The sequence below is a fragment of the Molothrus aeneus genome, chromosome 12 (assembly GCF_037042795.1).
Source record: "Molothrus aeneus isolate 106 chromosome 12, BPBGC_Maene_1.0, whole genome shotgun sequence".
In the NCBI taxonomy this organism is placed as follows: Eukaryota; Metazoa; Chordata; class Aves; order Passeriformes; family Icteridae; genus Molothrus; species Molothrus aeneus.
The window spans coordinates 9,533,190-9,547,660 of record NC_089657.1 but is presented as its reverse complement, the minus strand read 5'-3'; the positions used below and the strand labels follow the sequence as shown (position 1 = coordinate 9,547,660).

The following is a 14,471-nucleotide window of genomic DNA, read 5'->3' as shown; positions in this document are numbered from 1 at the left end:
TCCCCAAATGAATGGGCTGCCTGGATGAGAGGCACCAGGAGTGAAGTCAGAACTGAGCAGTACCTGGGGAAAGGTGATTCTGGCAGTAGGAGATCATGACAACTCATTGACCACCTACTCAAAATGTGCCCCAGACTCAAATGGAGGGAAGAACTGTGCCTGCAGACTAATTAGCAGGGGAAGCAAGAGATGGAACTAGCAAATTGGGGTGTAATCTGAGTAATCTGTAACCAAGGAATGTTGATGCCTTTGTTTATTAAATTGTATAAAGAGTGTGAAGTTTGGATGATTGGTGAATTAACCTTCCATAGGTCACCACTCAGCTCCCTACTCTGCACAAACGAGAGCAAAAAACAGGAACACCTGGCCTCAGCATGTGACTTGGCTCTGGCACCAGGCAATGAACTCATGTTGATGCCAAGTTTGAACCATCTTCTTCATCTAGCCAATCCCAGCTCTGGGCCAGCCTGCAATCCTGTCAACTTCTGGCCACAGCGGCCACCCCCAGCCAGGGCAGTCCCAGCTCCGTCATAACAGCAGCAGCTCCAGCCCCGCGGCCCACAAGGACATTTCCAGTGGGACGCCGGAAGGATTTGGCCCACAGCCGCCAGAAACGCACATTTTCTCTCTCAGTTTGAGCGCAGGGATTACGCAAAACCGGGGAAGCCCCGGACAGAAGCGCTCCGCCCCGGCCAACCCACAGCGGGCCGAGCCCCGGGACCGCCCCTGACCTTCCCAACATGGCGGCAGTGCCCGCCCTCAGCAGAACTGTCGCGATAGCGCCGCGCTCCGCCGCGCTTTACGGCAAGGCCGCCCGGCGGGGAGGGTGGCAGTGGTGGGGCCGGTCCCGCCATGGACCGCAGGAAGAAACCGCTGGACGTGGCCGCGTCCTCGGTGAGTGACTGAGCGGGGAGAGGTAAAACGAACCCCTCCGCCTGCCCAGGAGGCTTGTAGGGCTGTGAGGTGTGCTCAGCCGCGGGGCTGCCGCGGGCGGGGTGGGCCTGGCCGCGCAGGCCGTGAGGCTCCACCGGGGATCCGCTGGTGCCGCCGCTTGCGGAGAGGGCGGCGCAGCGGAGAAAGGGTCGATGCTCTGTGTGCTCCCTTAACCCCACTGCCATGGGCAGTCACTGCAGCACATGCTGGGTTAAAGGGCTGTGTAAGGCCGTGTGCCGCATGTTCGGTCTGTGACAGTGTCGGGGCTGGGAGTTTGTCCTCTCACCTTCCTGAGCAGGCACACGCCCTGCGCTCCAAACCCGAGTCTGCCCGGCCTGGGTTTGCTCCTGACGCAATTAAATTAAATTAGCCCATAACAGGGATGTCTGTGCTGTGGCAGATTAACTTCCCACCCTTAGGGATGGTGAGGTGCTGCCCCTCGCTGCTCTCCAGGACACTCACGAGAGCTGCCAAACACTGCAGATGAAGAGCTATGTAAATAGTTAATGTATGCTAATAGTTAACTGTGAAATATTTTACATTGAATTTTTGGATGATCACCTCTAAGCAGAAGGGAGAACGAGTGATTTTTAAGACACTGCACTTCCTTGTCCCAGCAACTTGAAAAGCAAATGCTTGGGACAAATATTAATACCAAAGTTTTGCACTTTTCTGGTTTAATGTGCAGTTCTGAATTTTGTCATCTGTAGGACTAGCAGGAAAAGTAGCATAAGATCCTCTTCCAAACTAGATTTTTAATCCCAAGATAACACCCCTGCTGATGATGTTGCTTAATAAAAGCTGAGATGGACCTTGGTCACAGATGGCAATGCTACTCACATATTTATTTAAAAAGAAGGAGAAAAAAAATCCAAAACTATTAAACAGTGCATAAAGCAGTAGGGTAAATATGTGTTTTACTATAGCAAACTTTTATCAGTTATTTTCTGAGACAGGATTTTATTTATTATCTAATGGTTAAAAGTTCCCTCTTCATATTCAGTAATGTTTTTCATTGCTCCTTCTCTATTTGTTTGCCATTAGGGGGCAGGTAAAATCTAGGCAGAGCTATGCCTCTCTTATCCTCATTATGTAGCAAAGGATCAAGGATATCTTTTGGGGATTGTTTTAATCCCTAATCATAATTTGCATTCTGTGTTTTTTTATTTTGTTTGCTGTAAGAGGTGATCTTGGTGATCAGATCAGTGCTTCCAAGTTCCACATAAAAATGCAATCACATGCTCCTATAAGTGTAACTAACAGGTTGTTTTCCTGGAGTTGCAGTTATTTATTGCAGTAGCTGGTGCCTGTGACCTGTTATTTATGTGTTGTTTTGCTGCTGGTGTAGCTGGTAGATCTCAAAGCCGAACTCTTCCGAAAGCAAGAGGAGTTCAAGAAAGAAAAGCTGTTGAAAGATGCTGGTGTCTTTGCAAAGCCCAGAACCTCTAATAAGGTAAAAGTAATCTTCCATTGTTGTTTTTGTCATTCTATATCCTGGAAGTAAGGAAGTTATTATTCTAATCTAAATAATAGTAAATACTCAGAACTGTGCTTCTAGTCAAATATAAAATTATGAGAACATTATTTAAAGTTCATTTCTGGGTGAAATTCCTGTGCACAGCAGAAAGCTTAGTCTTGTGCCCATCTAAATCCCCATTTAATCTTCGTTCCCCAAGGATCCACACCCTTTAATTATAGGAGAGGATGTTTCTTTTTTTATTGGAGGATTTTGTATGATGCTGCAGGATGGAGGATGAGAGATTCTTCAACTCACTGAATTTCCTTGATAATTCCTCTGCTATCTGTTTGTGGTGCACAATAATGAACACAATGTACACAATTATCTCTCTTGTTTTGCTCTATACTGCACTTTGGGTTTTGTTCATTCTGTAGCTTTCTAGAAGCAGAATGTGTTGTTCCTGCCATATTTGAAGCACGTGCAGCTTTTACAGTGTTATGCTGCAAACAGGCCACCTGATTCTATTTTTTATCTAAAATGGAGGCAATAGAGAATAGAAACATTTTTTAGCTTTGTTAGTACGTATTTAATCAGCAAGATTGCATGATTGAGTTTTTTAACCTTAACATCCTTGCCAGAATAGATTTTGTCTGATTTCTGAGTACCTTTAGGATTTTTAAGGCCTTCTAGGCCTGCCCTTAACTATGATACCATCCTGCAGCCTGTACAGCACAGGAATGGTCTCAAATCAAACACGTGTAAGATGTTATTTACAAAGCCTTCCATGATTCCTGTGCATCATTTGCATTATAGAGTTCAATTTTTTTTTTAATTGTTACCATTTCAATATTTTCATCTATTTATTTGTTGTTACAAAATTGTCCTCCACAGAAACCAAGTATCTGGACCAAGCAGAACACGGGAGTTGTAAATCGAGCTGCGAAAGATGTTGAGCAGAAGGCAGAAGAGCAGGATATATTGGATAAATCAAGGTAGCTCTTAGGCTCTGTAAGAAAGGAATGCTTTGCAGAATTTGTTCTTTGGTATTTAGAAAAAGCACAGAAAGAAGTCTTTTGGACCAGCAGTTCTCTTTAGACCAGCCAGTAATTCCAGTATCATCCATAATTTTTACCAGTAGCATACAGACTGCATCCCAGCAGTCTCATGCTCCCATGACCTCACATTATCACAGCTGTCTAAATGTGTCAGGTTACTGATTTTTTTAAAGTCATCTTTAGAATTACCAGCCAGTGCAGTGACTTGTTAGAATTCTGTAGCAAAGTGTTTCTTGGGCTTGACAGAAAATGGCTCACATTTTCAAGAATTACCTCATTTTCTAAATGGGTTGGTTGTACAAAAAGATATATGTGGAAAATGCCATTTATAAATCATTAGCTGTGCTTCTGTAAGCAGTTCCTTGCTCTTTGAAATTCCAGAAATTAGCTAAGGTTTTCTCTTCAGTTTCTAAGATTAGGTGTAACTTTGTGTTATCTCTTTTTTTTCCTGTAAAACTGTCTTTCAGTATCTGCAAATAATGGTTTGGTTTCTAGTATTTATCTGACAGACCACAGTATTTAGATAAAGGTGGAATTCTTGTAACATCATGTTTCTGCCTACTTGACAAATTACATTTGAGATTAAATTTGTAACTTCACTAAAATTATTTTCAGTATAAATTCTGGAACTGGAAAATATTGTATCTTTAGAAACGCTAGTGAAGTTCAAAACAAAAGCCAGGCATAAGTCAGCTTCTTACACCTCAGGCAGTCCCAGGATTTTCCTGTTCCATTTATCTAAGGCTAAATAGGTCACTTTAAAATGTGCTTGGAATTGGTGGGATTGCAAGGTTCATTTTTTTTTTCTTTTTCAGAAAGAAGCTTGAAGAGAAAGCAAAGCTGTATGAGAAAATGACAAAAGGAGACTTCCCAGGTGAATAATACTATTGCAAAATAAGCATTTATATATGTATAAGTTCTTGGAATTATTTTTCAAACTGATTGACATGGTTTATTCCACTTTGAAAAGGAAAAAATATACTTTACTGGAGAAAATAAAATTACTTTTGAAGGGCAGCCTGACCAGGTAAAGTGCTAGGGGCTTGTTTCATTCGTTCATTAAGTGAGTGAAGTATATTCTGGTTTTTCAATACAGTATCTTAGAAAAACAAAAAAAAATTGTTCTCCATTGTGCAATCTTTGGATTGCATTGCTGATGCTCTGTCCTGTATTCTAATTGTTGGGCCTTTATGAGGAGAAGAGGATCAGAAGAGTCTGGCTGGTCCATATCTGAATGCCAGTCATGCAGCTAATAGGGATAGGGAATGCTAATCTGTTCCTTTCTTCTCTCACACATTCAGTCCCTTTCAAAAAGTAATTATTAAAATAGAATACAAATCTCCTCACAATTAATCTGTTTTCTTTACCAGTGTCCATCTTCATCTACATGATCCCACCACTTTCCTCTACTTTCCTAAAAAGTACCCTCATGAATACTTGGCTCCTGCCAACATACCAAATGTTAAGCATCAAAAAAATATTTGAGCCTTGACAAATCCTTTGCTTATGAAACAGTTAACAAGCAGAGAATGTTTTACTGCAGAGAATGCAGCCTTTTCTGTACTGCACACAATGCCCTGAAACTTCAATTCAGAAATAGACATTATCACTGTGGAGCCACTTAATAGCTCTGGGTTTGTTTGGCACTGAATGAGATTTAAGTACTCCCCAATACTGTGGTCAAGGGCATTGCTGGCAGCAGCTGAAAAGCTGATTGTAGCTATTTGGTATTGATTTTGTGCTCAGTTCTGTTCTTTTCATGGCTGTTCGCTAAGAATCGATTTTCTGCCCTAGATGAAGAAACTGAAGATTTGTACCTGGTGGATTTCACTCAGAAGATCATAGATAAGCAGCATGAAGTACAGGAGCTGCAGCAGAGCGAAGCTGCTGGGAAGACTTCAGGAAGAGACACAGATGAGGAGGAAACTGAGCCTGAAGCAGACATTCCACCACCAGAGGACCCAGATGAGGAATGGTTGGTGCTACTGATTAGGCTCATCTGTCCTGGCCACTCTTAATCTTGAGAATTTCTTGAGAAAATACTTTTCTTTTTTAAAATGTGTGAAGTGCACCTTTGTTTTTCATTTTTGTTTCCTACTACACATTGACAAGGAGGTGTTAACATTCTTTCATTTCTCCTATAAAGATAGTCCTCCATGACCCTTTCATTTCCACATAGGTAACACTGCAATAGAATCTACATCTAGGATCTTGAGAAATTGCAATGAAGGCAATGTGCTATAAGGGGGACAACGTAATCTGCTCTGTTATTTTCTTGCATGGTTTATGCGAGTAGTTATCACAGTATTTGGTACCATTTTATGCTTTGATGTGCTGAATTGAAATGTATTTTAGCAAAACTTGAGGATTTTATGGTATTCATCTTCCTTTCTTTAATTGTGAGTGACTTAAAAATGAGCAGTCATTTAACTGTACAGCTTTCTCTTAAAGGAGAGAAACTCTGGTGTGCATAAGAACAGTTTTCAGCATTTCTTCCACTTTGCTGCAGCACAGTGAAGCAAATAGTGCTGACAAATAGTCTCTGACAGCTTTCTGTGTCATTCCAAGTTACCACTATTTTTTCATCTGAGACATTAGTAATAATTATGAAACCAGTCCTGACTAAACAATTTGTTGCCCATTTGTTTAAAATGCTTGTGGAACAAGAGATTTTACTTCTGGTAATCAGTTTAAACCTGCAGTAACCAATACAAAACAGCACTCCCATTCTTCAAATACTAGTGTAGATATCCTTAGAAACTATGTAAAGGACTTACTAAAAGCACAGATCTTTAAAAGTTTGGGAGTTGTGAGCTAGATTGCCAGTCATACTTTTTCAGATGTAATATTCTTTAGAATGGGATAATTGAGGCAACTTGATGCTAAAGAGCTTTCCACATTACAGGACAGTAAGTGTAGCTCTTAACAGCTTTTTCAACAACTGTAAATCAGATGTTCAGTACTATAAAGAGTTGAATAAGAAGCACAATAGCTTCAGAGGAACATTTTGCTTGTGTTTTAGTCAGCCTTTGTTATGCCAGTTGAATGCACACTATCAGTCTGTTCTGAATGGCCTTTAGACCAATAATTGAAATGTATTGTAGCAATTTCATATCCACAAGAAGTCAATGCTGCCTCATTATCTTCACCATGGGAAGCAAAGAGTAGGCTGAGTTCTATTTTGTTCTGAAAACTACGTGACATGGTTACTTTTGAACATTTTGTACACCATTTCATTGCCCAAGTGAACAGGGATCTCAAAGGGAGATTGAATAAATGTCTGGTAGAACTGTCCTATGCCCCATTCAGAACTGTCCTCTTAATCTGGGAGTGTGTTAAGTGAAAAGCAGGAGCAACTGTCACACACGCACTGGGAGGTGACAGCAGATGCTCTTTGGAAATCTCCTTTGGAATACTCCTTGGAAAGGGTTACTGCTTCTGTCTTCTGGGTAAGATTTCTGTTAATCTGCAAATACAAGTTTTGCATCGCTTTTCTTTTTCTTTCATTACAGGGTTGATTATGTTGATTTCTTGGGCCGATCTAGACGCTGTATGAAGAAGGATTTACCAAGTCTACTTAAAATGGATCAGGAGCTTCAAGGGAAAAGGTGTGGTTTCTCTAAAGGAGCTGCATGTTCCTCTCAGTATCTAACATATTTTTTTAATGAGAAGGAAGAGAGGCTGTGCTTTGTCACCCCATTCTCCATCCAGAATTAATGTTACTGCTTTTTCTAGATTTGCATAATTTGTAGAGAAAGGTTTTAAGCAAACTCAGATATTTGTTGCATCTTTTAAAAACTGGGGTCTTTGTATTTCATTATACCTTCCATAAAATGCCAGGAAAGTGATTCCAGTTCTGTTTAACATGGAAATTTATGATAGTCTTTTAGCAATTCCAAATTCTTCATGATGTTCAAAGTGAATTTGTTAGACCTCTATTTGTTTGGTTCTGTCCTTCTGTTAAACAGCTGTTTAACATCTCTTTTGTTAAAATTACTTCCTTCTTAATATTTGGGTATCGATATTTGAATATTAATATTTTGAGTCGATCTTTTGGGTAAAGCATTGTTTTGTTACTTCAAATACCTTTTATTTTCTTACATTAAATCTGAAATGGTCCTGTATGTGATTGCTAGAATTCCCACAGATGCCAATAACTGATTATTTCTTCTCCCATTTTGTGATTTGATAATTATTTCATAAATCTTCTGAGAAAGAATATTATTTTGTCTTTTAATAACATGTTCTACCAGTACCTTGTTTTAGAGGCAGCTTTGTATTTCTATCTTGACCATGTACCATAGTCATCAGCATTGTATCACTAAGTAGTGTCCACAGTGATCTGTGTTTTGTGGAAACTGCAATAGTGGATCAGACTAAATCATACTTGCACTGTTTGGTACTGACAAACTGGTAAATTCTGCTCTGTAATGCTTAATTTGTTTTAATTAGGCAAGAACTTGATGGGAATACTCTGTTATCTGAAGACATGAGAAGAGAACTTCAGAGGCAGCAGTGGGAAAAGGAAGAGGAAGAAGCCCTCAGAAAACCCATGGGACCCATACATTATGAGGACATTCGAGAAAATGGTACAGTGCCATAGTTTATATCACTTACCTTTGTACCACCAATCAATTGTAGAGGGAGCAAGGGAAAGTTCCTTCCCGTGCCTGTCTGGCAAAGTGTAGGTGTGTGTCAAGCCACATGTGTAATAACTGTTGAAAGTTACCAGTACATAAGTCTAGATTTACTTTTTCTTCAAATTGTATTTTTCTCAAATGTTTCTCTACCTCCTCTTGTGTTCTCCTTCAAGAAGCTTCACTTTATGTATTATCTAAAGCAAGCCTTTTTTAGCCATCTAAAACCAATCCAGTGTTGGGAATAATTCCACACCTGAAAGCAGGGTGCCTGGAGGCTGTAGTTACTGCCAACTATAAACTGAATTTAACTGAAACCTATTGTTTTTCTCCTTCTCAGAGGCCAGGCAGCTTGGTGTTGGTTACTTTGCCTTTTCTCGGGACCAAGAACTCAGGCATAAACAACGGGCAACCCTGGATATGCTGAGGGAGCAGGTATGAGAGTGAAGCGCAGACTGGGCTGCCAGGGTAGAGTGGTTTCAGAGGTTACTGTCTTTGATTTGTTGTGTAAGTGCTACTTTAGGTCATGCCTGCAACTGACCCAAAGAAGCCAGAGAAATTTGGCTTCTTTTTTCCTGTTGAAACACAGTACTTGATTAGGATTGCTTTTCATTGTTTTGTGAAGGAAGATATGTACTTGTTTATAATAACAAAGGAAGAATAATTCATGTTTTCTTTTGCTGTTAAGACACTTGATCAGAGAAATAAACGTGAACAGCTGAAGGAGAAGAGGAAAGCAGCTCTAGATGCAAGGCTGTCCAAACTTCGAGCACGGAAGATTAAAAAGTTAAGGGAAGCTGGATTAGAGGAAGAGGCAGAAAAACTGGAGAATGGAGGTATGATCTGTTGCCTTTTTAACTTAAATTCTTGCTATTTCACCTTGTTCTTGATCTGTGGACAGACAGATTCTAACTTGTATTTGTTTAGACATTCAATATATTGGTATTGTATATTCTATATGTACAGTTAACATAACTGTTAAGATGAGAGCTGATGTAATTGTGTATAGATATAAAATCATGCCAGAAATAGCTTAATAATGCAGGTAGAAATACAGTATGTAGATTGTAGCCTTTTTCTGATTCACACCTGACAGCAGGAATTACATGGGTTAATTATGCACGTTGAGGCTAGAACTGCTGACATTGTACTTGCTTTTTCTTCTATGAAGATGAGGTAGAATAAGTAGTAACAAGGCATTTTGATATCATCCAATATACACTGTGACAGTTTGAGTGCAGTGTGTGAATTGGAGATACAGCTGACTCTAGGATTTAGGATAATGAATTTGAATTCTAATCCTGTGTCTGTGCTGTCTCTCTTAAAACACTGATAGTCAACTTGTACTGTCTGTCTCCCACTGGAAAATGTAGCTGATATTTTACTGTGTCAGAATTCCATGCAAGTGATTAACTGTGAAGTGTTCTGGAAATGAAGAACAGCATCATGCCACTGCTCACTGTTATGGGTATTCAGAAGAATAAGAATGCAAATTGTTTTCTCCAGTAAATGAAATAGAGATACTGTTCTTATTGGGGATATATGGAAATAAATGTTCTTATTTTTACCTGTGAGAGTCATATAGATTTTATTCTGTAACTGACAATCTCTACTATCTCATCCTGTAACACAGAGGTGAAAGGTGCTGCTGAGGAACCAGAACCTCCAAGAGTTACTGCAGCAAGTAGGAAGGTAGAGGTCATTATCCAGGAGAGGAGAGATACAAAGCCTGGAGTGCCTTATGTCCGGGAGTGGGATAAAGGCAAAGGTAAGGAAATGTAGATTCAGGAACATTGTGGGGAAAGAGTTTGTACACTGTCACTTTCATTTCTGTTTTGTGACCAAAGTATGGTAAGAACTGAGAAGCAGTGAAACCCTTTCTGCCATGGTAGTGATGACTCTCCCGTGTCCAGGGCAGTGACTGACAAGGATGCCTTAGTGCCAGTAGCTGCTGTAATGTCTCCAAAAGTTTTCTTCTATATGAGTTACTGCATTTCTGGATGATCTTGACAGGTTGACACAATGACAAATTCTGTAGTTCATAAGATGTACAGTGTGATCTTTTCTTGATATATTCCTGTGGCTTCTGCTACCTGATAGGTTGTATCACACAAACAGGTACAGCACGATACTAAAGCTTGATGCAAGCAGAGACCACTTCAGTGCCTGTGTCCCATTTTGAAGCATCATCCTTGTCACAAAGTGATGGCTGTCTTGTAGGTCCTTCCCAAACCTATTAACTCAGTTTGCACTATTAATCTAAGCTCATGCACATTCTAATCTGATGCATGGCTTCTAAGTAAAAGCAAACAAGGAATAGACAAAGCACATAAATGCTCACCTTCTTTAGTACCATAACAGCAGTATGCCTCTTCTATGCAATACTGGTATTTCCAGATTCTTCTTACTTTTCAATATTTATGTTCCATTAATGAACATCACTGTGAAGGGAAACTTCACGATTCCATTAAACCCTCAAACTTTCAGATCCTATCTCATAAACCTTTATCCTCTCTGACATTATTTTTTTTCCTTCCTCTGATGAAGCCTGGTGTCTCACCAACACCCAGGCAGCACTGCAGCAAATACTACACTCAGAAAGCAGAGGACAGCTTACTCTAAAATGCAAAGTGAACTAACTGTGGTTCACTGAAGGAATCTCCACTAGATTCTTGTATTTCCATATAGTATGAAGTGAGAAAGGAACTTCAGGTGGCTTTACACAGTTGCATCTTCTTTGTTTGCCAATTTGTTTTCCCTGCTGTCTGATTGACCTTCAGACCTTGCTAAATCTGCCATTTTCCTGTTTCTAACAGAACTGATGTTTGGACAATGGGAAAAGAAACAGGAAGAACTTAGAGATGAGCGAGACCCAGAATTTGCACCACCTTCTGATTACTTTTTGGGACAAAAGAAAGATGATTATCTCCGAAGTCGGAATTTGAACAGTTCAGAAACCTCCTCTGAAAAACTGGAAACAGAGAGAGCACAAAACCAACAGAGGCCATCGGTGCCAGGGGGCAGTGGCAGCAGCACTGGAGATGTGCCACTGTCACCACAGCCTTCCAACAGCAGCGTTCCAGTTAAGCCAGGGTCAGCAGAGCCCAGTGGCCGTGACACTCAGGGCGTGTCCTCAGCAGAGGATGACAGCAGTGATGACGAGGACATGCCACCACCAGCACAGGCATATGGCTACAGTGCCCGAGGTGTGCCACCCCCACTGCGGGGTTACGGCTACAGCGCCCGGGCCGTGCCACCACCCATGCCAGCCTATGGCTACAGCACTGCCCAGGTGCCCTTCCCAGTGCAGGCTTATGGCTATGGAGCACCAGCAATGGTGCCACCAATGCATGGGTACGGCTATGGCACTCCTGAGATGCCCTATGCAATGCAGGCCTACAGCTACGGCACCCAGGGTGTCCCACCAGGAATGCAGACCTGTGGATGCAGCGCCCAGGATGTGCCACCAGGAATGCAGACCTGTGGCTGCAGTGCCCAGGATGTGCCACCAGGAATGCAGACCTGTGGATGCAGCGCCCAGGATGTGCCACCAGGAACACAGGTCTGTGACCTCAGCAGCCAAGATGTGCCACCAGGAATACACACTTGTGAATGCAGCAGCCAAGATGTGCCACCAGGAACACACACCTGTGACTGCAGCACCCAAGAGATGCCACCAGGAACAGACACCTGTGACAGCAGCACCCAGGATGTGCCACCAGGAACAGAGGACAGTGGCTGCAGCACTCAGGATATGGCACCTCCAGCACAGACTGACAGCAGTGACACTCCAAATCAGGAACCACTTTACCAAAGTTTAGATGATATGCTCTCTTATTATAGACAAGTGACTTGAGCTGAGCAAAAAGATAAGCAAGAACCATGATCTAAAGAACTGGAATATAATAGTGTGCTTGGCAGAATATTATTTTCTCACATATGGGAAAAATAAGTTTCTGTTAGTTCATCAGAATAAATCTCCTGGACACCTAAGCTGGTTTACATCACAGCTATATTTTGCCCTGTTGTTTTTTTTTTTTATTCTTCCCTCTTTACTAAAATTCAACTCTTTGACACTTAGACCTGAACTTAAGGGTATATTAATTACTTGTTGTCAAGAGAAACCAACTAAACTCCTTTAGTTGGTTGCTCCCAGCTGCCTTTTGGTTTGGAGGTACTACAAGTTCAGTGACATCCATAGAAACAGTATGGAAATGGTAGGTCAGTGCTGCCAAACAGAATGATTTTGTTCCTCACTTAATCTCCTGTCTTTTAGGAAGTGCAGAATATTATCTAGTGAACAGTGGTGGTTCACATAGCCTCTGCATTCCTGAGGTCCATATATAGCTCATAATTCTGTGCAGCATTTTAGAGTGGAGACATTGCAGAAATCAATAAATAATGATGGGTAGGCTGAAAATAAACAAAACACTGAAGCAGAAGCCTTGACACTTGAAATTACTGTCTTACTGGTTTAGAAGATCCTCTCATAATTCTCCAAGTGTGTTTTTCTTGCATAAGGAGTTACATATATGGCTTTATTTAATACTTTTTTCCCAAAAACTGTGATACTGGAGTCATTAAATATAAAAGCAGACCAATCTACTGAACTAACTTTTATTTCAGAATCTTAGTAAATGAGAATACTTACTTGCCATGTAGAAGATTTTTATTTCTGAAGGTAATTTAGATCACTTGTATTTTAAAAGCCTCATACAAGGATAAGACCTAGAAAAGCACGTTAGAATGGGCAATTGCATAGATCATTAAATGGCAGAGATAAAATAGTGAATGTTTAAATGCAACAGTGAACTGGCCAAGGAGACAAAACTGATTTGCTCCCCTTGTCTGCTTCAGTCAGATCTCAGGCTGCTCTGCAAGCCTGGTGGAACATGAAGATGTTCAGCGTGACTGAAGGACGTGCAGAAGAATATATTCTGTCCCCAAATTCTAATTTAGCCTCAGCTCCTACATCACTGGCTTTTGCACTGGAATTTGCAGAGCAGGAACAGTACATTACAATTATACATTAATTTAACCTCAGAATACTATTCTGAAGTAATATAATACTACTATCCCAATTTTGAAGAAAATGAGGATGGAAAATGTTTTAGAGAAGGTCACACCCAGTTTTCCAGGCTGGCTGATTTACACTAAGGAAGTTTCCTCTTCTAAGACCTCACAGAATCAGTATCTGGAAGCCATTCAGAACAGGGTATAATTTCCTTGGAGCTCCACTAACTCTAAAGAGTGGGCAAAGTCTTTTCAAACACTAGAGCTTGACTTGAATTGATTATGGCAATTGTATCCTTCAATAGATTTCCCTACAAAGAATATTTGTTCTATTTTGCTGCTATTTTAATTGACATCCATTTCCAGCTGCCTTTTGGACTTTGGTTTTTCTGTGCCCTTCAGACTGTGATAATTTTATGTGTATCTATGGTTTAGGAGTTATATTGTCTTTGCATTAGTTTAACATTGAGCTGGAGCTGCAGTAAGAAATGAAATGCCATTTATTACATAGTGTTATGTAAAAAGATACAATGAAAGTGTTCCTTTGTTTAACTTCATTTCCACAGCCTAATATTAAGCAGGAGGGCTTTTGGCCAGGAGGGCGGTTCAGAGCCTACATTAAAGTTAAGCCTGTTGAGAACAGCTCTCACTGCAGTGATCTGTCACTTTGCCATTTGGTCTCCTTCCCTCTTCTCTTGCTTTTTTGCTGAAATGCTTTTTGCATATTGTCTCATGCTGTGGAGCACACATTTCTGTTCGCTCTCCTCCCCTCAGACCACCTCAAGTTAGCTTGGCTGGGATCAGCAACCTCATTCATTTCATTCAGTAATTCTTGGGGCAAACAATTCCTTATTGATACACTGCCAAAGTTTTATTTCTCCAATATTTTGGACCGTGTTGTCTCCCTGTCCCTCTTCCTCATTTAAACCACCCCCCAGGTTAGTTACACATCAGTGGGAATGGGGGTGAGGTGGGCAGTGTGGGCAGGGATCTGCCACCACCAGTGCGTGACTGATAAAAGTGAAGTAAAGCCAGCTTGTGCTCTCACTGAGTGTGCACAGCTGTGAGCACACTCTGTCTCTGGTTGTGTTTCATGGGTTGGAGCTCTGCCCCAAGAGGTACCAGTGGTGCCTTGTGTGGCCTTCAGTGTTCTGCACAGAGCCAGAAGCAGTCCCTGCTCTGTAGCTAAGGCAGCTTTGTCCTACCTTTTTTTGTGAATAGTTTTGTGTTACCAAAGGTACTCTTACCCAAAATGGAAGAATGATGCAATCTTGAATTTCAGCCTTCACACGCTCTATCTGGCTGGCAGGACTCAATCTGATGTTCAGAAAAGTACTTTTAATTTCCTCAGTATCACCAAGGGCTGATTTATCC

At 41.1% G+C, this 14,471-nt stretch overlaps 1 protein-coding gene across 1 annotated transcript; it reads left to right on the top strand.

The window, feature by feature from the left end:
* The first annotated feature begins 814 nt into the window (after positions 1-814).
* On the top strand, positions 815-13,739 carry CCDC174 (coiled-coil domain containing 174). The gene is made up of 11 exons (XM_066558285.1): positions 815-894; positions 2,282-2,386; positions 3,284-3,384; positions 4,263-4,321; positions 5,242-5,422; positions 6,960-7,055; positions 7,900-8,036; positions 8,425-8,519; positions 8,773-8,920; positions 9,718-9,852; positions 10,901-13,739. Exons 1-11 carry the CDS (start codon positions 853-855, stop codon positions 11,938-11,940), a joined length of 2,139 nt encoding a protein of 712 aa, XP_066414382.1. The 5' UTR covers positions 815-852; the 3' UTR covers positions 11,941-13,739.
* The last annotated feature ends 732 nt before the right edge of the window (positions 13,740-14,471 follow it).

Coding starts and splice junctions, on each gene's coding strand:
- CCDC174 (XM_066558285.1), top strand. CDS start 853: ATGGACCGCAGGAAGAAACCGCTGGACGTGGCCGCGTCCTCG. Junction 4,322..5,241: donor GACAAAAGGAGACTTCCCAG/GTGAATAATACT, acceptor TTTCTGCCCTAG/ATGAAGAAACTGAAGATTTG. Junction 7,056..7,899: donor CAGGAGCTTCAAGGGAAAAG/GTGTGGTTTCTC, acceptor TGTTTTAATTAG/GCAAGAACTTGATGGGAATA.